The following is a 23,889-nucleotide window of genomic DNA, read 5'->3' as shown; positions in this document are numbered from 1 at the left end:
GTTGTCTTGATTTCAGGAGTATCGATTACCTGACTGCATCTATAACACAGTGATTACTGGCACCATTTGCAAAACACCAATATGGGAATATTTATGGGGAGAGTTAGTAAAAGAGGGCATTTCAGATTTGGACAAGTGGGACTGTAAATTAGTTCCGTGAGATTAATATTTGTAAATGTAAAACTGTCTGAGACAGAAGATAGTCAGTGCGAGTTAAAATCTCCAGCGAGGAGAATTTAATTAAGATTTACTGTAGATACTCATCTTGGTAAAATGCATCATTAACGCCATATATATTAAAATACAAATATCTATATCTCAGCAGAAAGCAAGCAAGACCTCGATATATAGTAATAGTTTATTAACAACATAGAACAAACAGACAAACAAAGGCTTTTTATGTGCAGTTTATTAAACAGCTCCCCTTTCCCGCTGCACGACCGCTTATCCTCTTGTCTTTAAATTAAAAACAGACGCTTACATGAAGAGAGTGCATTTTATCTTCAAATTAAAAGCACAACTATACCTTACAGCCACACGCAAACATTGTGCTCGGTCCGAGCAACATTTAAACATACTGTTACAGTCAGTGATTAATAATAGCGCAATATGTCTTTGAATTCTGGCGTTAAATGTTGTTATTGTAAAAATTAAGGGAACCCAAAAACTACTTCGAAATTCAAGCGGAAACAGGAAAGAAGCTACATGATGTCAAGATCGCCATCGGCCGACGCCTAGTTACGGGAAATACGGTAAGTGAAGAATATATAGTATTTATCATAAACGGTTTAACGAAGTTAAGAGCTTTCTGACTTCAGTGTTTCCCGCTGTTTGTCGAGAACTCGATTTCTCGATTTACATGATTGACTGTTTAACGAATACTTCAAACATTTTGGGCCTAAGTTTTATGTGAAATGGCGGTGAATGTGGCTAGAAGGAAGTTAGTGCGCGTGCACACAATAACAGCGCGTGTATACACATGAAATTACTGTTTAGTCAAATTATATTCATTTTAAATGAATCGCTAAATAGTTAAACATCAAAGGTGACCATTGGTAGGTAAATTGTTATAGTGGCTTACTGTAGATTTTACTGTACAGAATATAATTTCCGTCGTACTGCTTATACTTCTCAGTGGCACCCTCATTTTATTTTTATTTTTTGTCACAAAGGCTGTACTAACTCTAAACATGGATATGTTGATGTTCTTACCTGGTAAAAAAAAATTAAGAGCATATTAGTGATAGAAAAAAAAACTTGCTATATTTGTTATAGGAGTCCTCATAAGAATAGCCGTTATGTATGTTATTATATGTTGTCGCAATATATGCAGTCATATATCTTTTTATGCTCTTATCTGTTTCATTTAAACATTAGAGCCCTCATGTAATCTGATAGAGCTAAACAATTACATTCACCAGATGTAATTGTTTACATTAGTCACTCTTGGCAGGTCCTATTTTTCAGGTCCAAGTTATGCTGGGCCTCCATAATGCACCAATGCTTGCTGGATCTTTCTTGGCCCAGAGTCAAACTCCTGGCCTGCATTTACAAGCGAAGCAGCACTGGTCCAAGTCCACCCTTAAACGAAAAACCTTTTGTTCCTCCTGTGCAAATATCCTGTTCTCATTTTCTTTGCAAGATAGCAAGAAAGTGCAAATATGACTGTATTAAGATGAGCTCACTATATAGAAAATGTATAGAAAGATTGCAGCTTAGTAGAACATTATTATAATATACATGCTTTTAGATTTGTTGACTTTGGCCATGTTTAGTAAACCTATGTTGGATAGCATTGGGAAATGGAGAAGAATGTTTTTCGTGAGGTGTCAAATACACATTTCTATTATTGATTCATGAGAAAACTGTTTTCCGAATTAATTTTAATTTGTCAAAGAACCCAGTAATGTTTACAGAAAAACTGGGATAACATTAATAACAATGGCTTAGCTCTGAATTTTCCTGGGTAATTATTCTTTTAAAATGCAAGGAGTTTATAGAACATCTCAGTTTAATGGAAATAATGTCCAGCAAAGAGAGGACTATGCATTCTTACTGTAACTGACTGTTTCTTCATTGAAGTTAATATTGAGGAAGTAACTAGAAAAAGGGAAGTTGTTAGACATTAGACAAGAGGTATGACTGAGTACTTGGAGCTGCATTTAAATGTGTGCCTGCAGATGTTTTTTTGCAATCTTTTAGAATGTGTAGTTGAGGACTGGAATGCTTTCCTGAGAAGCAGCCACCGGTTCTCTTAAGGAACTCTTGCCTGTGTTTTCTGAGTTCCTTTTAGCAGTCGTTACTAAAGGCTTTGGAATTTCATTAATCTCTGTGAGAGAAACAGAGCAGCAGAAGCTGTACAGTCACCAACTGTATGTTTTGTTACAGTTTAGTTCAAGATTTCCACAGCAAAGGTCATTATGGATTAAAGTTTATAGTGTGCACTATTAGTTACATGTTTATTAGATATGTGTAGACATTTAGGGTGCAAAACTCCTCTAAAGCATAATTGTTTAGGTTTCTGGTGACACTGACAGGGAAGTGTAGGTTCAGTTTGCATGTAAATGAAAAGACTTTAGTGTTGATTACTTGACCTGCAAAATGAATTTGCAGAATTTGATAACCAGTCATTGCCATTTCTCCAGTTAGTAAAATGCCATGCTTGTCAGTGCAGAAAGTTGGAACAGAAGTTAAAAAATGACCTTAGAGTTGCACAGACTTCTTTTGCAAAAAGTGAAATATTCTCAGGACTGCATGAGCAATATATGGCAATAGTGAAGTACATTGGAGATTCATTTCAGGTATAGGGTTTCTAGAAATGAAGTTTGGAATATGGTCAGAATTGGTGGTGTGCCCCAAGCTGAGACGTATAGGCCGATACTTATCTGTTTAACAGTCTGTTTCCAGATTCATTCACAGCTTAAAACAATCCATCCAAAACAAAGCAGAATTTCTGTCAAGCTTTTAATAATATGAAGAGGCAATTAAAAACATGAAATTTAAAAATCAAAACCAGCAAATTGCAAAGCAAAAAACAACTTCACCCCAAAAAACACTGGTCACAGTGACATCTTAAAAGAAACCTTAAAATCTTGAACCTTGAGCTAGTAACTTTTGACAGTTTTTTTTTGTCACACAGTTAATCTGTTGCACATAATGTTGTGGCTAAACTGACTAAATATTTCAGCTCTAGACAGAATGAGTAAATGAGAAAATGATTGGCAGACGAACTGATAATTTGTACTAATTGTTGCCTTTTTTATGAGTCATAATATGTGAAGTTGGTGACTAATAGAGTACCAAAAACAAAATTCTAAATGCTTTGACTGTCTACAATGTCTGTACCTGTGTCCTTAAACTTATGCCGGTTTAGCAGAGATATTGTTGTCATGACAAACAGTTTCCTTATCAGTAGGGGTGGAGTGAGCAACTTCCATTGAGCTTTTCGATTATGGCATGTACCAGAACCTGTCAAGTGGTGTTCCGAGTTTCCTGTAGTGGTTTTTATATGACTAAGTTGTTTTTCTGCTCAAGAGAAAAGCAAGTGAGATTATTTCAGATAGAGCCATCAGATTATTGACAGCTCATACGCTTGCCTCAGTCTAAACACTGTTTTCGGAAATAATTTTTCGCAAGAAGATGCTCATAATGTGAGTTTTCACACTGCCACATTTTCATAAAGAAAGAAACTCTTTGTTGTTTTAACAACAGGACATATAGTGGAGAATGTGGGCGTGTGACATGACATGTGACGGGCTCTTGAATGTTGGCTTGCTACAGGGCACGCACTTATTAGAATATCAGAGCAAATGAAAGGCCACAAATCCCTTCACATTTAGTGGTGTGAATGTGTACAGAAAGTTGATTGTCCATTCCAGGTGATTATCAGACTACCTGGTTTAAAGTGCACACAGAATTGAAATTGTTTTTCACCCATTAAAGAAACTTTTTTAACTGATTTTTTGCTTTTTGAACAAATTTGAATTCAGTGCTGTGCTGTACTAATCATATCCTTTACTTATTCCTCATTAAAACCCTGTATCTTGATAGTATGCAAAGATTGAAAGGGTTTAGATATTACCACTACTTGCATCACAGTTCATAGTTCACATTTTATGTTTGTCACCATACCCATAAGCAAACCTGATCCTTTAATTGGTAGTACTCAAGAGGGCAGAGCAAGTAAACCAGCCCTGTTAGAGGGAGCAGAAGGAGGGGGGAATATGGGGAAGTGTAGATGCATTTCCCATAAGTCATAGTCAGCCAGCTCCTCCCCCCAGTTGGCTGAAAGCCAGCATCGAGAGAGCAGAAAGCAAAGCGGCAGCGACTGAGCCGAGTCGTTACTGAAAAGTCGAACATGAAGGCACGCAAACGGAGCACCTAGTTCGTGTCGATGACAGGTTATTCAGAACAAATACTTGAGAATGCAGTTCAGACTGGCATCTATTGGTATGTCTGCCCGCTACGTCGGCTCACACATACAGAGTCTGTTTTTGTGCCTGTTTGTTGCAGTGGGGTTTTCTCTATTTCCTTTCCACGTAAATTCATTGGGGTGTGGTGGTGCAGCGTCTTAAGACGGAAGTGACAGTTGAGTTGCTTCGCTCTAGATAATCTTGCGGTGCATGAAGTCTGCGTATAAGGTAGTATCATTAATAAACTCAAACAGCTTTAACGTAATTTTGATTATGTTTTGATGTTATTTTTTGCTGTATTGTTACTTGTATCTATACTTTATTGGTGTTGTCAGCAGCAAAAGCATGTAGTGTGCATGTGATTGTTTTAGTCAAGAATTTAGGCTTAATCTTTGTGTGATAAGCTGCTAGTGTAATGGACAAACTGATGCAACTAATTGCAACTGTAGTGCTCTAAATGTAGTTCTCAGTTTGTGCCTTTTAAACTGCATGTAGTTTTCCTGTGTTGGTTTTACAGTCCTACCTGTTGTGCTGGTGATAACTTTTAAGGTGTGAACAGGCAGCCATGCAAATCTTTATTTCAAATTAGCCCAGGCTGTGCAGCCCAGGCATTGCCTAGGTTACTTCCTCTGACTGAAACAGACTGCATGCACTGAGCGACAGAGTTTGCAACTGTGAAAACAAGGCCGGGGTTTAATTTCCTGTCTCATCTGCCCACCTCAAATTTCACAGTTTCAGTTCATCTGCGCTCCTAACCATGTGTGGCGCAGTAAAATATGTTAAACTTCAAACGAGCCATAATGAAGCATATCAAATTATTTTTGCGTTTATGCATGGGTGTATATTTCCGTCGTAAACCTTTCAGTCGGATCTTCAGTCAGATTTATGAGCTTTTCTGTTGTGCTCGATTACAGCAGGCAAATGGCACCGTGGAAAGTATTTGCAAAGTGTGCCATAGATGCAAACTGAAAAAATACTAAGAATGAAAAATTAAGAAAAAATGAACAAAAACAAACAGCAAAATGCATTGCAACCTTTAACCTGAGATGTGTTTAGTTTTCAGAATCCATTTGTTCCCCTTTTTAGGTATCCTCACTCCCACGCTCACATTAGCAGATAAAAGTCCTTTGTTACATTTTGGAGAAATGGTTTATGCTTATACAAACTTCACAACATTTCTAAAGGTCACTCTTGATGAGTCGCAGCAAGCATCTGACTAACTGAATAAATATCACGCACTGTGAGCTCTGAAGTAACGTGTTCATCAAAATCGAAAGCTCGGTTTATAAAGGAGCCAAATATGTTGCCCTCGACCAAAGACAAATTCACTAATTAATATTTAAATAATAATACTAAAAAAGTTACTTTTAACTCTCTGGTTATAGCCACACAAACAACCCTGGCATCTATAACTAAAACGAAATTGATTAACTCTTATTTAAGATTAAAGACAAAACATAAAGGCAGGAGACAGTTGATAAGGAAGATCGTTATTTATCAGCTGCTTGTGTCTCTTGCAGATTTAGAAGATAACATGGCGGTGAGACAGAGGCTCTTCAACTCAACAGCGCCTTTCACTGGACCACCAAAAGCTGACCTGAAGGGGACATATCCATCATGCTCCAATGCAGAGCAGGAGACTGAGGAGGCGCAAGATGAGGGGAAGGATGGCAAAATGGGATTTACGCAAAAGTGGTCTGCTGATAAACTCACTAAACTCCTGACACATGGAACTGCAGAACAAGTGGAAGAAATGCAGTTCAAGACCTCAACCATTGTTGCTCAGGCAGAATGTAAATATATCTTATTTTTATAGTGTATCACATCAATGAACTTTCCTGTGAGCCAATTTTACATTAACACTGTGCTCGTTTAGGTGAAACCCAGGACTCCCAAGAGTTCAGCCCGTCCTGTTATGACCGCTCCTTCCGTGCCTTCCCTAAATGCTTAACCACCAGGTAAGATCTTGGGGACATTCTCCGCATTATAAATTAAATTTCTGTTTAAGGGTCTGTGCTGAATTGTGTAAACATGCCTTAAATTCCTTTTGCTTTCTTCAAATTTCTTTTGAAGTCTTTCATCTGACCAAAACAATGTGGCGTGCCAAACAATGGCCACCATCCAGGAAGCAAGCACATCAATACTCTCCTCAAGAAAGAGTACCCATAGGAGACAGAAACGTAAGGGGAAGAGGAAGAAGCAGCAGAAGAAGAAGGACAAGCAGCGACAGAGACGTCGAATGCCTTCTGGAGTGCCTGAACAAGAAAGTGGAAGTTCTCTGATCCCGATCCTGGTGAGGTTACTCTTCACATCTCTCTGAGTCTTGACTATGAAACTGGATTCAAAAATGTGTTAATATTTAGTATGCTGTGCTGTTAAAAGAATTTAAATCATCTTCAACAATAGGGTCCTAATCTCTAGAAGTTCCCATGTAAACATTACCCTTCCTAAATTGTGGAAGTGAAACATTGAATTCCAACAGCCCCGCCTCTTTCGGCCTTGAATTTTTAAGCCTAGAGCAAATTTATCGGAGGATGTAAACACTATATTGTCTAAGAACTTTTTTTTTCTTCTTCTTCTTCTTGTAGGGGGACTCTTCTGTTGAAGAGAGAAGCGATCTCAGTACCTCTTGCTGTAGCAGCTTTGAAAGCTCAGAGGAAGACGCCCGAAGGGCTTCTTTTTACAGCCAACAAGTTTACAACAAAGGCTCAAGCTGTTCCCCTTTGAACTGGCCAGTTTTGGGTAACCTCTCCAGTGTTCGGTCATATGAGCACAACAGCAGCTCAGACTCTCTTAGCAGTGTGGGAGACTGCTCACTGGCCCTTGCTGGGCTCAGAGGCCTTGTCAGTCAGGGGGATCCATGCTACACAGGGCCATTTTTCAAAGAAGTGGAGAGGGAGACTAGGGAAGACGAAGACGAGTTCTCGGAAGCTGACTCTGTTAGCAATGAGGGACTCATTTTTTATCATGAAGTAAGTTCTGCTTTGCTTCAGTCTGCTTGCTTCGGTATGTTTTGATTTGAAAAGTGGCTGAACCAAACTAACCTGTTTGTCTCTTCCTGACAGAAAATTCAGCCTGTGGACTCAGAATACAAAGAAGGGAGAGAGTATGTCCTCCAGCACTTCATCAAGGAAGGCTCCTATGGTGAAGTACACAGTGCTGAAGATGTGAACAGTGGGTTCAAATTTGCTGCCAAAAAGGTAATTTACAGCATATCGATTTGTATAAAAACAGTCTTGTATAAAAGTATGTACATAATCTTAGTATTTTACGTTCCATCTTTTTCTTAAAGATTGCCCTGAAGAGGTTCAACAGTGAGGAGGTGGGTGCGTGGAGTGCCCTCAGATCTCCTCATGTGGTGAAGCTCTTTGGAGTGGTTAGAGAGGGGCCTAATGTCGTCCTTCTGATGGAACACAAAGCTGGTAAACAATCCCACTATCTTCCCTTCACACACAGCGTATGTTGTTGATACTAACTACTCCTGTTGTCATTTAAACTCAAGAAACAGATGGAATCAATTAAGTGCACAAACATGTACAGTACATGGAACTTGAGTCGACTGAGTTCAAGTGCAGAAAAATACGGATGTGATTAGTGTTGAGATGCGGAAGTGGGTGTTTCTGGGATGCTCGAAATGACTGTTGACCTTACTCAAAGAGTGTTTGTCCAAACTGCACCAAACGTGTGACGCAAGCTCCCTTCCTGATAAACATTGATATACCTGACACATTTTTCCATTGTCATTAAATGCTGGCTTCTTTACAAGCCATAACCCAGAGGAAAAGATTAATCAGATGCTCTCTGTTGGTAAATATTGCTAAGACAGCAGTCTTTGTTCCGCTCTAACATTTTGTGTTATTCCAGGCTCTTTGGGCCAGCTGATAGTGGAACGTGGTCGACTGCCAGAGGATTTAAGTCTCCACTACCACTCTCAAGTTTTAACAGCGTTGGAGTACTTAGTGAAGAAAAGGGTGGTGCATCTCGATATTAAAGGTATATTATACAAATACCATACCTTTGAAATCTTAGATGACTTGAATGTTAGCCTCATATTTATGATGTTTGGTGTGCCCACTTTATGACTGAACATGACACGTATCTTAAGAGTGAGCTTTTATAAGAAATTTAGTGTAATTTAATCAATTTACAACAGCAAATAAATCCACAAAGTGAAGTTGTTAAGTTTTATCCACTTTTTATCTCTATATAATGTACAAATTAATAATGACTGGGACTGTTCCTGTGACTTCCTAAATATTGGTGATGTTGTCGAGTGATAAAGTATGGAATGTAAATGTTAAATCCAAAAAAGTAACAATATATCGATATTGGCACTGCCTCACAACACTTTCATTATGAACATTAACAGCTAGAGAACAATAGTAATAACAGTAAAACTAAGAAATGTGTCAGCTTGACTTTTACTTGTTGTGGTAGTGGAAAGTTGAAAAAAAGACAGAGAGAAAGTCAGATTTGTAATTAGTTCTCATCAGAGGATTTTGTGTCTATGCGCAGCTGTTGTTTGGAACACAAGTGTCATAGATACAGTCTAGATTTGATCTTCAAGCACCTGGGTTGTGAAACCAGATTACCACAGAGAAAAAGACGGGCTGGGAATTTCCCACAGTGTGACTCACTGCTGTTCTCTAGACACGGCGCATGTGCACAAAATCAGGAGAGCGAGAGAGAAAGGGAGAACAAAACGGAGTGAGGGGGGGGATGGGACAAAGAGCAGGAAGTAGTTCGAAAGAGAAGAAGAGGAGAAAAAGTACAATGGACAGAAAGAATACAGAAGATGAAAATAAAGTGGAAAGGGTTATATAGAAGAACAAAGGAAACACAAAAACAGAACAGAAACTGAGATTGAGGAAGAGCAAAAAAGACAGAGAATATCTTAAGAGCTGACAAGACATGTTTTGTGGTGTATCTCAAGCGCCATCTGCTGTCTGTAATTTCTCAGGAAAAGCTAGACAATAATACCACATCTCTTCTTTATCTGCGTACGGTTTGTGACTAGTTTCCACATCCATTCCACATTAAAGAGTTTAGCACAGCAGCTGTCCCTGTGTGACTTCATATTTTCCATTCATTTGGCTCCTTTGTCTTAGACTGTTTTGTCTAAGCAGCTGCCCTGTTTCTAATTATGTCATCTAAAAACTACACAGCACAAGTCATGGAAATCAACCAAGCACCACTGACATCACACAGCAGCACACAGATTAATGCAATGGATTACTGACTCTACTTGTTTCTCACAGCCGACAACGTGTTGCTGTCGGACGATGGTAGAGACACCTTCCTATGTGACTTTGGACATGCCGAAAGGCTCGACAATCAGGGTCAGAGCCTCAGTAGGTCCAAAGGTAAATACTTTGTCACTGAGTAATTTGGCAAGATGTGCAATTTCTCCACTTACATGTCCGAATTCACAATTTTCTCAATGTATTTGATTACAGATCTGAAGGGCACAGAGACTCACATGGCCCCTGAAATAATAAAAGGAGAACCCCGCGGAGCTAAAGCAGATGTGTGGAGCAGCTGCTGTATGTTACTGCACATGCTCAATGGTTGTCAGCCTTGGACAAGATACTATAATTGTCGCCTTTACTTGAAGGTATTCTTCGAATACTTTATTGTTTATTGTTCTTTAGAGTACTCGTATCAAGCCTTGACTGAATTTCCTTGGTTGATTGGTTTACAGATTGCTAACGAGCCCCCGCCTCTGAGAGAGATCCCACCTGACTGTGGCTCTCTCACTGCTGAAGTTATAAAAGCAGGACTCCAGAAGGATCCACTGAAGAGATCATCAGCAACTGACCTCAGAGAAAAAACTGACAGAGCTCTAAGAGAAGGTAAATCTGCACTGCATCTGGCTTGATGGTGGTTTCAGCAGTGAGTTTACAGACAATTGAGAGTTTGTTATTTTGCATTTATATGGTATGGAATGCTCTTTTTAGTGACCATCAGTTGACCACATTGAGTTTAGTAATACCTGCTATACATTTTTTAATCAGTTTATCGTAGGTACATAAGTTCATTTAATTTTTATTGATTTGATTGCAGTTGGAGGACTCACCAACCCAGTGAAGGGTCCCTATTTAGAGCCCTTGCTTAACACCAACAAACCAAGTGACTCCATGCAACTCATCAGCAGCAGTGCTGACTTTGAGGATGAAGAGATGCACCAAGAGTCCATGGAAAAGCTGATCACAACAGGGAGGAGGACAAAGAAACTGACTGATGAGGAAGAGGCAGACGCTGATTCTAAGAAATCGAAACGAGGCTCGCCTCATGAACCACAAATGCTGATCTCGGAGCTGAGCCACAAGAGGGACAACAAAATCACCACGGTACCTGAACTTGAGCTACGGAAGCTGGTTGGAGGTGAGGTTTTCTTTAAGCTGTATTTAATTTCAGGTGTTAAGTATGGCAGATGCTTGAACTCTGTATGCTTTTGTTTTTTCGTTTGTTTGCAGATTTCTATCTGAGCAGCCTCTCCCAGCTTCATTCTGCTGAGATGCAGGAGCAGTTGTTGTCTTGCCTCAGCAGTGACCCTTACTCGAACTGGGAACCATTGGACAAAAAGGTAAATCAAAATGCAGAGCAGAAATAAAGCCAAAATATCAGGGAAAACATGTTGTTAGGCGAACAGTTTTTAAAAGAACTTCTCTGGCGGCCTATTGTTTTGGTTAACAGCAGAAATAATAGACCTACTGTTTGGTTTGTGTTCCCCTTTTTCCAGGACTCTGGCCGCTGGTCTCTGAGCCCAGGAGACGACCTCAGCTCCGGTGTCTTCTCCTACAATAGCCAGCCAGATGTGCAGGTGTTCAGTTTGGATTTCCTGGGTCACACACAGCAGCCACCACCTTGCTGTTTTGAAGGTGAGATAAAAAGCTCTTCTGTTTAATATGATACCTAATTGTATATAATTTTTTTTCTCTTTGGTCATGTGCCTCACTCTGCTTTATGATTGGTCCAGGGGTGGATGTCTGCATCAGAGACTTTAGTGATAAGAAAATCCGGATCAGAGAGATGCGTCGGGTGAAGGTGGGCCATATTGCCACTGGAATCAGTGATCAGGTGAGGTATACTCACAGAATCCCACACTATTATATCCAAAAAGTATATGTTGTTTGTCCATTTAAGTAGAAAAAATAGAAGATTATACTAGTTTGACGTTTATCTGTGTCTGATTTAGATCTCTGAGAGGGTTTACACACTGAAAACTGAGCACGGCCAGCAGATTGGTCACGATGAGGAGGTACAAGAGTCCGGCCTGGAGCTCCGCTGTTTTCCAGCTCCAGACTTCAGCACTTCTTGGAGATGGAGAATCAAAGATGGCATGCTGGAAACTCGATAGAGCCCTCAGCTACTTTATTCCAGCTGCAATTTCATATTAACCGCTCATCATTTCATGTTGTGCTTCGAACAAGTGTCTTTGGCTTTTGTTGATGTGTGAGGGACCATAAAACATTTGTGAGCCTCCACTTTAACAAACTGCTTTTGCCTAAAATATCGTAAATTAAAAATAAAATGAAATATAAAAGAGGATTGATTTTTAGCATTGTGTCTTGTAATGTTGCATGTGTCAATGTTTATGTTGAGTCAATAAATAGAAAACTGTGAAGTCTGTGAAAAAAGTTTGATCTCTCTTTTTATTTCATAAAAAAAAACAAGTTTGTAATACTTATAAATTGATAGTTCACATGATTTAGAAGTTACAGCTATATAGTTACTAATTATATTATTACTATTACTATAATAAATATAATGGTTTCCTATTAGGATAAAGTTGGTCTCATTTTACTTTTCAGCCTTTTAAGGTTATATCCAATATCCTTTAATTAATAATAATGATAAAAGAAAGGCCTTAGTCTGGTGACTGATGACTATGACATATTTATCAGAAACTTTGGTGCAGAGCAAGGCTAATGCCAGAGAAGACATTATTAATATCTAAAGATTATTTACCAGTTTGATAATCCACCATTTCTCCAAAATTATCTGAAGGCTATACTTTGGATTACTAAGCCTTGGGTTATGTTTATAAAAATGAAAAGGTTGATGTCTTAACTTGGACATTAAATAATATCAGTGTGCTTCCTGGCGTCTTACTTTGCATTAAAAATTGACACTAATGTATAATCTAACTAGCACATTGTTTGTGTTGATCTATACAAGTTCAAACACCTCTCGGGAGACTAAGTTTCTATTTGTCTCTACATTTCCAGCAACATATGCATTTTCTAGGAACAGGAAAACAGGAATAGCTGGTATGCTGATTTACTGACGTAAGAAAAAGTAGGGGGTGTGACTGATGGCAAAAAGTCTGAGCCATATTTTATGAGATCATACTGCTGTAAGCCTTTTTAGTATAGTCAACATTAGGGCTGCCACAAACGATTATTTTGATAGTCGACTAGTCACCGATTATTTTTGCGATTAGTCGACTAATCAGATCATCATCCATTGGACATACAGCATACTGCTTATTGCACCAGCAGCATCTGGTCTTATATAACTATCATTAGCTTACAGCTTGAAGTGTTTGTACTAACTAAAAATAAAGACAAGATGGTAGTTTATTAATTTTTAATGAAATTTGCAGATTGTTTCGGTGAAGTTTAATAAACTCCTTGCTTTCTAAAATATAACAGGACACCGGAGTATATTCTCCAGAGTCTCACACTTCTGATAATCAGCTGTCTGCTTGACAGTTTTAGCTGTGCAAAAAACTATAACTTTAATCTCAGATTTACTCAGGAACAAATAAAATACTAAAGAAAGCCAAACAATAACATTTTTAAGTTATCTAAGTGACTTATATATATGTTTAACCTGAGTAGCGAAAGACGGCGGTGGGTTTGAAAATGATTTGCCGGGAGTCCGGTGTTCTCACGGCTCTAGTTAGCCTTGCCCCCGCCTAGCTAACGAGCTAGTGGGTAACAGACGAAAACGTCGGAGCGCTTTTGAAAATATGTGGTGTCTTGATAAACTGAGCAGATATTTGAGGTTTACACAGCTACATTCTCGCCTGAAAATATGTTAAACGTAAGAGTAAAGTTAAAACTAACTAGCTGCCGCCATTGTTGACAGCTGCGCTATGAATTCTGGGACACAGCTTCTTCTTCGGGGTTTAACGGCAGCTGGCATCCTTGTACATGCAGTGCTGCCATCTTCTGTTTCAGTCCGTTATTACACTCTTAAATCCTACTACTCATTCCTGCGTCCTTTGTGATCTTACAAAGCTTCAAACGATGCGTCGACTATTAAATTAGTCGTCGACGATTTTAATAGTCGACATAATCGTGACTAGTCGACTAATCGTGGCAGCCCTAGTCAACATTCTGTGTGTGATTAAAGCACAGCTACAGATAATAGTTGAAAGATTTATTTTTAATATTACAGCATACAAAGTCACTGCAAAAAGATTTCAAGGGAGACTTGAAGGAAATTTTACTCTTACAAATATGATATAGAAAAGGTGAAAACTTGAGAATATCAAAATGATTTCAGAGTTAAAAAAGAAAACAAAAACCACCAAGGCACTGACAAACAAGAAGAACGTATAAAAAGACTTTTGCTGTTTAGACAAAGTCGCAGTTTGAATAACTCACGTACAAAATACAGTACTTTGAATATGTGTAAAGTGAGGTAAGAATCTGTGAGCAATCCATTGCTTTCTGTGTCTGCAGCGTCAAACCTTCAGTAGACCAAAAGAACACCGAGAAGTAACAGAATTATTGAGTGTCACGTTAAGGTCAGAATGCTGGTCAAAATGCCCCCAAACACCATATGATTGTATATTACACAAGATTGCAGTTCTTTTACTATCCTTTCAGAGAGATTATCTGACTGTTTTTTAACCATCTGATGATTCATGTTAAACGTAAACATAACTTTATATAGAAGAATTGGGTGCTGCACCTACTGGAAGAAGAGAAATGAACTGGGGGTTAATTAAACCCAAACTTTTATCAGAGTTCTCTTAGTATATACCGTTTTCTAAATATTTCCGCAAAAATATCTCTTTAACTCCATCGAATATGACCACCTTACACATTCAGTGCCAGCAGAACATTACAGATTTACACCAGTGAACACTCACAAATACATGAGAATGTGGATTGGCTAGCATACAGACAATGATGTAAAGGATGGAGAGAGTGGGAAGAGCAGAAAGGCAATTTCTGTGAAAAAAAATAGCAAAAAACTAAACAAAACAAGGGAAACTCTTAATTTGATCAAAACATTTCTCATAATATCATTTAAGGTAGAAAACAGAATGCAGTGACTTGTGTACCAAGTAAAAAATAAATTAATTAAAATGCATTCCTTGTTCAAGTCTTGACAACCTCTCCCCATCCTTCAATTTTGTGCACGTAATCCTGCACAGCTCGCTTCCCCAGTGGCATAGGCATCTTGAGTGCAACAGCGCTATTAGTCCAACTCCCAATTCTTACATATGAATAAGAGGCAGAAATGAAGAACAATTAATTCGAGATAAGTTCTTCCTGTTGAGTGTATTTCTTTCTGCATTCTTCTTCCTCCTGTGCCATTTCCCTCAATTGTAATTCTTGCTGTCTTTCTCCTCTCTGCTCTTCATGCTGCCCCTCACATCTTGCGAATGACAAGAACAGTGGTAAGGACTCCTGCCAAGAAAACTCCGACCGTCTGCCATGTTGGTGTGCCAAAGTAGGAGCGAATACCCTCCTAAAAATGCCGAAAAGACAGGAAATTTAATATGGACACATAGATTATTGCTAATAAATTAGGTTTATTAGTTTGCTCCTTACCCAGCCACCTTGCTCCCTGATCCAGTTGATCACATGTTCCCGGAGATAGTCTATGGTCCAACTGATAATGGTTCTGATAATATCCGGAATCTGAGTTACAAGAGCCTGTAAAGGTGTAAAGAGAAGATCTTTAGATTTTTTTAATTCAATAATACATGCCTTACTTTTGTTATTTATTAATTTTAAAATACCAAACATAGCAGTTTCACGTACTTTGATAACGAGTCGGCATGCAAAGTAGAACAGTGCAACCACCCTGCCCCAGTTAAATATTCCATCTGAAAAGATCTCATAGGCCACTCTCATAAAAACCTCTCTTGTGGGACAAAGCGAAGAGTCATTTATCATTCTAGGGAAAAAGATTGAATAATGGTAAGCAAATAATTAAGTTATTACAGTTATAGTTGAACAAACTTGCATATCATAATACTCCACGCCTTTAAAGTTGCCTGAAGAGGCACACAGACAAGTTACCAACCTTTGGAGCTCTACATTTCCATCCAGCTCGTCTCCAATCTGCTGCAGGCACTGAGCAAGCTTCTTATGTTTTGGGTCAGTCAGCTGGCTTCCACCAAGCTGTTCTCTCGTCACTGCCTTATTGCCATCTCCTTGCCTCTGAACTCGCTCATAGATGAAACTATACAGCACAAATACACAACAGCAAGCCATCTTACACTTTCTCTAGTTCAACAGCAAGAAACCAAAGTGAAGGGGTTAAGATGACCTGGTTACCTAAGCTGGTTGTCATCATTGGACCTTGGCACATTAGCACTTTCAAAATGGACTGTTACTTATATATAGCACTTTACTACTCTCTTTGAGCGTTGAATGTGTTTTCTTACAACAAACCTCGTTCACATATGATACATATTTTCTCTGTGCCAAAGCACTTTTAACCCAACGTTAGGACACTAGCACTCTGACGGATGTGTCAAGGTCAACATGAGATTCACTATTTATGTTGACATGCAACCTAGAAGATCAAACAAATAGCCTTGCAATTGGTAGGTGATCAGCTCTTCCTTCTGAAACAAGTCAACAAAGGCACTCAAACTCCTTACACCTAACCCCTTATATCAAGTTGATTTCCTTCACAAAAATGATATATTCCACATATAACTGCTACCCAAGAGTGTAGTGTGTACTCACTCCTGTAACAAAATAGTTCCGACTTCCAGTATCTGATCTCCGGAATTCCCTGAAAGACAAAGGTAGACACTCATTAGATGACTCAAATGCTGATAAATAAGCATTGCGCCAAATTATTATGAGATCACTTTAGATGACAGAAAAATTATACGTCAATTCTCAGTTTCATCGTAGGTATTTTTTTCGTAACAATTAGTTTAAACACGTTTTTAAAACTATTGTTTTTGTAAATTATTTATATCTCCTGTTCAACTCAACTCTAGACACCTGTTTGTCCGTAACATATACAAAGGCAATACATCAAATCTGGTGTTAGTTATTTAGTTGATAGTATTAATTTAAGTTAATTCGCGTTCAACACTGTCGTAACTGAGGAAATTTGCCATTTTTTTTTAATGTCAAAAGGATGCCGTTTCCAAATGTGTACGTTTCGCTTTCGGTCAAACGCGTTTGCTTACTCTTTGTAACGCGAACATCTACACAACGCAGTGCTAACGAAAAGCTAACGTTTAGCTACTTTTGCTAAGCTAAGCCCTATCCATGTTAACAATACACTTAGCAAGCAATAAAGCGGCAAACTAAATGTTAACTGTTAAAGCGCCACATTATCTGTGTCTATCGGACTCCCACCGACACTGTCAGAGTCGAAATATATGTATTTTATTTGTTGACGATAGCTGCTACTACCTTGATCGCCTCCTCCTGGATGTGATGCCATCTTCTTTTCTGTTTGGGTCGTTTCTGGTTCCCGTGCAATCACGTGATAACAGTTATTTGTTCGTACCAGTGGGCGGCACTTGCCACCCTCACTTTTTCTCCCTCTAGTTTAATTTACAAATATACAAATAGAACTATAGGCAACAGAAATAGGGAAAAACTATAATGCCCCCTACCGCACGTAAAGTGGTACGATAACTCTGTAATTTTAGTCCAAAAAAAGTCTGTTAAATCTTTTTTTAGCCTCGCCTAAATGAACGTCATTTCCCGTACCTCGGTGTCTTCCGTCCGTCGCGCGCATACACAGGCCTCTTTACGACTCGGCTGGCAAAGATGGCGGATGCACAAGTATGTTCGGCAAAACGGCGTGGTGACTTTAAATCGACATATTTACACTTTAATAAACATTTTACTCATCTAGAATTAAGTATATGCCATTATAGTGTTCTTATATTTGTTCCTGAGTCACTTCAAACTACATTTACGCGCTTATAGTCAACATTTTTTGCTCCTCTGTACTCCCTCGTGCAGCGCTCAAGTAGCCGGAATGGTAGCCTGGTTAGCTTAGCGTGCTATTACTTACCATTCCCTATTAATACGGCTTCTACTCTTTGCATGATGTGCGTGTTAAGTCTTAGCTTTTAGGCACGTCTTCTGTAACTTGTTAGGCTGCATGTCATATTAACCAAAAGTGAACATAGGTTTAGTGAGAGGAAGTAAGTCTTAAGTCGACTAACGAGCGGCGGCGTGTGAGAGAAATGCGTGGTGAAGGTGATGTAATTTCTATTTCAAAGCTTTAACTCGCTGATCTGTATTTCTGACCAGACCGAGAGATCCTATCAGAAGCAGCCTACCATCTTCCAGAACAAAAAGCGTGTTCTGATCACAGATGGTGGCAAGGAGACCAAGGAAAAGCTTCCTCGCTACCACAAGAGTGTTGGGCTGGGCTTCAAAACACCAAGAGAGGTAAATGAATCATTTCAAGGCATTTTTCAAACGTTTAAATACATTTAAAACTATTTGGTTGTAAGCTGCAGATGATGTTTTTCTCACGATGGTCTTCCAAGCCTGCAAGGTTCTGACGACAATGCCTTTTGGCAACACTGATGCAAACTTGTGATTATGATTTCATGTTAGATTTGATAGTCTTATCACTTATTCATATACAGTAACATGTTTGTTTTTTCTCCAGGCTATTGAAGGCACCTACATTGACAAGAAATGCCCCTTCACTGGAAATGTTTCCATCCGTGGCCGTATTCTCTCTGGTCAGTTGAATGTCTCGTAGCACAGACAAGTGTTTTTACAGACGTCCTAAACTTAACTTTATTTTAAATGAAACCAGAACAGTGTAATTTACTAGAAACCACATGTCTTCCTTTTTTGTCACTGTCCTGCAAATGATGCTTATCTCACGATGGTCTTCCAAGCCCTTTGGGTTCTGACGACAATGCCTAATGGCAACACTGATGTAGTCTAGTGACAAAAGTTCTAAGAGCAGTTTTCTAAATCTATCCAGTGCCATTTTATGACTAGAGAAAGTGGTATAACACAAAATGCTGTCCATTGTCTGTCTGAAGGTGTGGTGACCAAAATGAAGATGCAGAGGACCATTGTCATCAGACGTGACTACCTGCATTACATCCGCAAGTACAACCGCTTTGAGAAGAGGCACAAGAACCTCTCGGTCCATCTGTCACCTTGCTTTAGGTATAGCACCTCACATTATGTTTTGTTAAATAACCCTTTAATTAATAACTGTGTTCCTTCAAAGCCTCTTATTTTGCTGCATATGATGTTTTTTCTCACGATGGTCTTCCAAGCTCAGGAAGCTCTGACGACACTGCCTTTGGCAAAAACTGATGCAGCTTTGCTTCAGTATGACAACATTTTCTGTCAACTTATTTTTGGACATGCATACCCATATTAAATTCCCCTTTGCACTGGTTTTTTTTTTTTTTTTTTTCCTTTGTTTGTTTTGTCTTCCGCAGAGACGTCACAGTTGGAGACATTGTGACTGTCGGGGAGTGCCGACCCCTCAGCAAGACAGTGAGATTTAACGTCCTCAAAGTGACAAAGGCCGCTGGAGCCAAGAAGCAGTTCCAGAAGTTTTAGATGTGACTTTGAACGAGATGTCTGCCGTCGGCTAATTTGTCTCATTTTGAAATAAAGAAAATCTTGGTTAAATTTTCCGGAGCAGACTGAAATATAAAACATTTTTGTGTGGATTTATTTCCAGTAGTTTGAGCATAATAAAGAGACGGCACTCTACGTATTAATGGTCACTGTAACAATATTATTGATGCATTTATGAAGTACTTGTATGAAAATTAAGTATTTTAATTTTGGGTACTCTGCTTCCTGGTCTAAAAGTCTATAAAATCTGGAATTGCAGTCATGATAAGGTACACTCTCTTTCAATTCTAAAATTTATCAGGGCACAAAAGTTCTGGTTCTAGAATTATTTAAATACAAGCCTGGATGAGCAGCAACAAATAACATACTGTGAGTGAACAAAAACAAAAGAAAAATGCAGAAGCAGTGAGTTAAAATACATCAAGATTCAACAGCGTGTTTCTAAACTGTTCACCTTTAAAAACAGCACAATGAACTGTAGTGACTGCATACAAAGACTATCAGTCTTTTTATTGGGTATGAGTTTGGGCTCACTTTCTTACTGCATTAGTGAGGGTTTCTCTGCACAGCATTTTAATTGTGTGGACTTTGCTAATACAACATCTTGATTCTTGTCTTTTTCAACTATTGTAAGTTTGTTGCTGTGCTTGGAATCATTATACTGTTGCATGACCAGGTTTGAACCAGGCTTTATTGGTCAAACAGATGGCTTCACGTTTGGCTCTACAAGATTTAAAGAGCATTGTTCCCAAGTCCGAGGAACAATTGCTCCCAGATTGTTAACAATTTATCTCCTCAACATTATTTTAACACCTGAATGCTGCAGCAAACTGCCAAGAGAGGGATATAAAATAGAAGTTCTTTCATTTTCTTTTATAGATGTTCTCACACTTGCTGCTTTCCCTATTGTTTCCCGTGTAAGCAATAAGGGTGGACTTGATTTTCACACACATTTTTTTTGAATTTTGAATTGAAATTTTTGAATTTTGATTCAAATTGTTGTCAGATTATTAATCGCATGGTGTAATATGTTTTGTAGTTCATCTGGACTATAGTTTGAGGTCATGTAAGCCCTGCTACAGAAAACATGTTTTACATCTTCATAAATTAAACCTTAGAAATGAAAGAGAGTGTACATTGTTTTTCTCAAAACTAGTAGACAAAATAATGCAAACAAGGTGAGGCTTTTGAAGTTGAGTAGATAAAGTTGAATCTATATTTTTATATTCAGTGCTTTAGTTCACTTACCAGCTTTATTGGTCTTTCTCAGGGTGGCTGCTCTACTGTTTTAATAAAATAAATCCCATAGATTGTCCCTACAAGGTACATTACTGCAGCTGGCAGGTGTTTCTAGTAGCCTACAAATGCTTTTAGTGATAAATTGTAAATAATTCTACCTTCAATAACTTGGGTGTCCTAAGGCTGAAAGAGAGTTATTTCCTAACTGAAGACTAGTTAAAGCAGCTTGGCAATGATGGAACATTTAGCTTAATAAGTATGTTTTTTAATTAGCCTGTAAAAAGCATTAAATCCATGCAGTTGCTAGACATGGCACTAAAAGCACAAAAGAGATTATGAAATGACTACTGGACCAATGAGATGGAAGATGCAAATGGACCTCTTCAACCTCACTTTTCCACTTGAGAGTCTTGAGAGTCTAAAAAAACAATTAGTTTTGTGCACAAAAAACAAAAACAAAAAACCCACATAGTGTCTCACTCAAACACTGGGTCATGCTGTAGCATGTATTCATAATTATTTTTTAAGCAATCAAAATGCATCAACCTGTTCCTAACCAATCTCCCTATTATCACCAGCAGGGGGCAACAGATAGCTGTTTGAATCTATTTACTCTTGAATCTAACATATGTGGTAAATGGATTAGCCACCAGATTTTGTCCGATTGCAATCATTCATGAAACAAATGACAATACTTGCTTTGTAAATAAAAATTATGTTAATAGAATTTTTAATAATAAAATATAATAATAATAAGAAAACAATAGATAGAATATACTTTATTGATCTCACAAAATAGTACAATACAATAAATAAACAACAAAGTAAAAGTGGCAACAGTGGTAAAAAAAATAAAACAAAGAAAAGTACAAATGAATTATGAATATGCATAAAATATGCATTTTCATCTCTCACAGAAAGAAGAGTTATATAATAATATATAAAATAATATTGGATTACTGTTGAATAACATTAATGTCTATTTCAGTGATTCCAAAGGTGTGATTCAGGGCCTCCTGTTGGGCCATTAAGGTACTGCAGGTGGGCAGCAGCAATAACAGAAATTCAGTTTGAATTTAATCTGTATGTATGTACAATTAAACATAATGGTATTAGTTATACTTAAAAAACAAACAAACAAATCAAAACAAACCACAATGTAATTAAATGTAAAATTAATGCATGAATTAATAATGATAATAAATAAAATACATTACATTGATTTTTTTCAAATCATATCTCTTGGATATGGAAAATGACACTTGCATAATGCTGCAGCCACAATATGACCTCATTATCTTTTACTGTTAAGGCCCAAAGATGCTCAGTGTGTCTGAGATTCAGAGAAATACACAACAAGTGTGCTTCTCAGCTGATTCATTTGCATTTGTCCTTATTTCTGCTTGAGAAGCTGACAGCTCTTCTGTGTGGGAATCAGTCAGCCCCCCCACCCCCTTTACCGTCTGCTAGCTGAGTGCCGTGACAGAGGAGTCACTATTAACAGTACATGCTTTTTTCTCAGTGCTCTAGTGATTGTGGGACATATGGTGATGATGTGAAAAGGAGAAAGTGGTTAATGTGAGCTCAGCCATGTAAGTAGTCCTGTCATTTAATGATTAGCAGACTGAGCAGCTGTTCTTCTGAAGCTTTGCTATGGAAAAACAAATATTTCCCTCAATTACAGTTTTTACTTTTGTTTTTGCTGTAATAATAATAATGTAGCTCTCCACCCATGCTGCAGTGTTTACCTAAACAGCAGTGTCCCAGCTTCAAACCACAAATTGTCCTCTGTACCGGGGCTTTCCCAGCTCTTTCTCTCCTTCATTGCCGACACTACGGGAGGGTGGGAGGGCTTGCAGGATGTTCTCGGAATAACAGGCTCTCTCACAAGCAGACACCCCAGGGAGCATGATGGCCCTGAAGGACCCCCAGCCCACATGAGTGCAAGCATGCTCCCAAGGAGTGTTTGTCTGAGGGCAGAGGTCTGATCCCTTAAGAAGTCTGAGCAACCATAATAAACCAAAACTGACTGTCAAAACTGTGATGGATATGTACGGGTAGATAAGCCTGGCGATGTTGCTGTTGTTGTGCATAGATCCAGAAAGCTAAGATAAACTGTGCTAATCATTTAAGCTAAAGAGTTTTCAAAACTTCTGACGCACAAGATGCAGACATACATTTCTTTGTGCCATTGTTCTGTGTATTTTCTTCCACGCAAGTCTGATTGCTGAATTCAAAAACAGCAACAAAAAAAACCTGTATTGATTTGCATTTTCATCCTCACTTCTTGAAACACAAGCCCTGCAATTCAGGGCTCAGCTTTGAGATGGAGAAACCAGTCACGCTTCTGCTAAACTAATTTCAAGTTTCCATTTGGAGGCATCACAAAAAGTGAAGATAGATTCTGTGTAGAGTGGAATTTAGTAGAGCATCCATCACTGGTGGCTTACTCGGGCCCTCTGTGCATATGAAACAAATGTATTCTGTAAAAAGCCTATTTTTTTTTAGCACACTCATATAAAAGGGGTCTCAGCACGCTAATATCTGCAAACAGCAGTATTGCAACATGTTCTTCTGTTCAATAGTACTCTTTAAACATTGTTATCTATATATTTTCTGGCCATGACAGTGGACACACAGCCAGGTCACTTCACATTCCTCCAGTCTGCCAACATGTTTACCCAGAGTCATGGAGCATGCTTGCAGCCATGCTTACTTGTGTACCTAATGGTAGGGATGTTAACTTTAAGGGTCATCCCAGTGAGGGTAATCAAACAATCAAAACAGAGCCCTTCTGGTGAGCCAGCAGGAGGTTGCAAAGTCACCGAAGCTGGAGCCTGATCATGGGCTGTTTGGAGGCTGTTAACGGCATCAGACCTGATGGACTGAGCAGATGCAGAGACTGTTTTGTGTAATACAGAGTAGCCTGGGCTTTAACAGATAAAGTATTTCACTCTGTGGTCTGTACTACAGACAAAATAACAGACTGCTCAACACAAAGGTAAGCTTGTTTCCTGAATCTCAAAAAATCACCTCTAAATTTAAGTCTACCCTATGAGGGATAAATGTATTATATTGCTACAGACTTTTTTCTTCTACTGCAATATAATACAGAACCATTAAACCCACCACTTCCCTGTGGCGGCCTGCTAGGGTGCACAACACAAACACTATAGACTCCACTACAGGTCAACATGGGGTCACCCTCCACATCTGGCCATTCCATTATATTTTTGAACGGACAAAAAGGGTCCAAAGGCGTATTATTATGACACGATTCTCGGCCACAAACAAAGTGCCATGTGGTCAGGCTGCACACTGCAGTCATATATATTAAATATGGGTTTGGATGGCCTTCAGTTAAAGCCAGTGAAAGTGGATATGGTGGCTAATAGGCATGTCAAGATCTATGTCTTTAAGGTTAAAGGTTCTGGTCACAG

The 23,889-nt window shown here is 38.6% G+C and overlaps 3 protein-coding genes and 3 non-coding genes across 9 annotated transcripts; 5 read left to right on the top strand and 1 right to left on the bottom strand.

Annotated features, from left to right (window-relative positions):
- The first annotated feature begins 683 nt into the window (after window positions 1-683).
- On the top strand, window positions 684-12,052 carry map3k14a (mitogen-activated protein kinase kinase kinase 14a). Of its 3 annotated transcripts, none has more exons than XM_004552243.2 (16): window positions 684-752; window positions 5,933-6,205; window positions 6,289-6,370; window positions 6,486-6,705; window positions 7,001-7,384; window positions 7,478-7,612; window positions 7,705-7,834; window positions 8,277-8,405; window positions 9,671-9,775; window positions 9,869-10,026; window positions 10,114-10,264; window positions 10,476-10,796; window positions 10,889-10,998; window positions 11,155-11,293; window positions 11,392-11,492; window positions 11,611-12,052. In XM_004552243.2, the coding sequence occupies exons 2-16, from the start codon at window positions 5,947-5,949 to the stop codon at window positions 11,770-11,772; spliced, it is 2,586 nt and encodes an 861-aa protein (XP_004552300.1). In that variant the 5' UTR covers window positions 684-752; window positions 5,933-5,946; the 3' UTR covers window positions 11,773-12,052. The 3 variants fall into 3 exon arrangements, with proteins under 3 accessions (XP_004552300.1, XP_004552299.1, XP_004552301.1); XM_004552242.4 differs by lacking the exon at window positions 684-752 and adding an exon at window positions 4,280-4,449; XM_004552244.5 differs by lacking the exon at window positions 684-752 and adding an exon at window positions 4,496-4,640.
- A 1,735-nt stretch (window positions 12,053-13,787) lies between these two features.
- Window positions 13,788-17,167, bottom strand: LOC101468197 (apoptosis regulator BAX). 2 transcript variants are annotated; one of them, XM_004552240.5, is made up of 6 exons: window positions 17,045-17,167; window positions 16,358-16,406; window positions 15,687-15,845; window positions 15,422-15,557; window positions 15,209-15,313; window positions 13,788-15,125 (listed from the first exon to the last, which is right to left on the bottom strand). In XM_004552240.5, the coding sequence occupies exons 1-6, from the start codon at window positions 17,073-17,075 to the stop codon at window positions 15,027-15,029; spliced, it is 579 nt and encodes a 192-aa protein (XP_004552297.2). In that variant the 5' UTR covers window positions 17,076-17,167; the 3' UTR covers window positions 13,788-15,026. The 2 variants fall into 2 exon arrangements, with proteins under 2 accessions (XP_004552297.2, XP_076739458.1); XM_076883343.1 differs by lacking the exon at window positions 17,045-17,167 and having other exon boundaries at window positions 16,358-16,476.
- A 109-nt stretch (window positions 17,168-17,276) lies between these two features.
- rps11 (ribosomal protein S11) lies at window positions 17,277-19,261 on the top strand. Its single transcript, XM_004552241.5, has 5 exons — window positions 17,277-17,422; window positions 17,900-18,040; window positions 18,267-18,342; window positions 18,655-18,784; window positions 19,066-19,261. Exons 1-5 carry the CDS (start codon window positions 17,408-17,410, stop codon window positions 19,187-19,189), a joined length of 486 nt encoding a protein of 161 aa, XP_004552298.1. The 5' UTR covers window positions 17,277-17,407; the 3' UTR covers window positions 19,190-19,261.
- Window positions 18,107-18,190, top strand: LOC111500540 (small nucleolar RNA SNORD35). The gene has a single exon (XR_002721153.1). It is a non-coding gene; the product is annotated as a small nucleolar RNA SNORD35 (small nucleolar RNA).
- On the top strand, window positions 18,470-18,553 carry LOC111500542 (small nucleolar RNA SNORD35). Its single transcript, XR_002721155.1, has one exon. It is a non-coding gene; the product is annotated as a small nucleolar RNA SNORD35 (small nucleolar RNA).
- On the top strand, window positions 18,862-18,946 carry LOC111500541 (small nucleolar RNA SNORD35). Its single transcript, XR_002721154.1, has one exon. It is a non-coding gene; the product is annotated as a small nucleolar RNA SNORD35 (small nucleolar RNA).
- Window positions 19,262-23,889: the final 4,628 nt, after the last annotated feature.

The sequence above is a fragment of the Maylandia zebra genome, linkage group LG4 (genome assembly GCF_041146795.1).
Source record: "Maylandia zebra isolate NMK-2024a linkage group LG4, Mzebra_GT3a, whole genome shotgun sequence".
Classification (NCBI taxonomy): Eukaryota; Metazoa; Chordata; class Actinopteri; order Cichliformes; family Cichlidae; genus Maylandia; species Maylandia zebra.
Note: the sequence above shows the minus strand (reverse complement) of the source record. Positions and strands in the feature narration are given on the sequence as shown.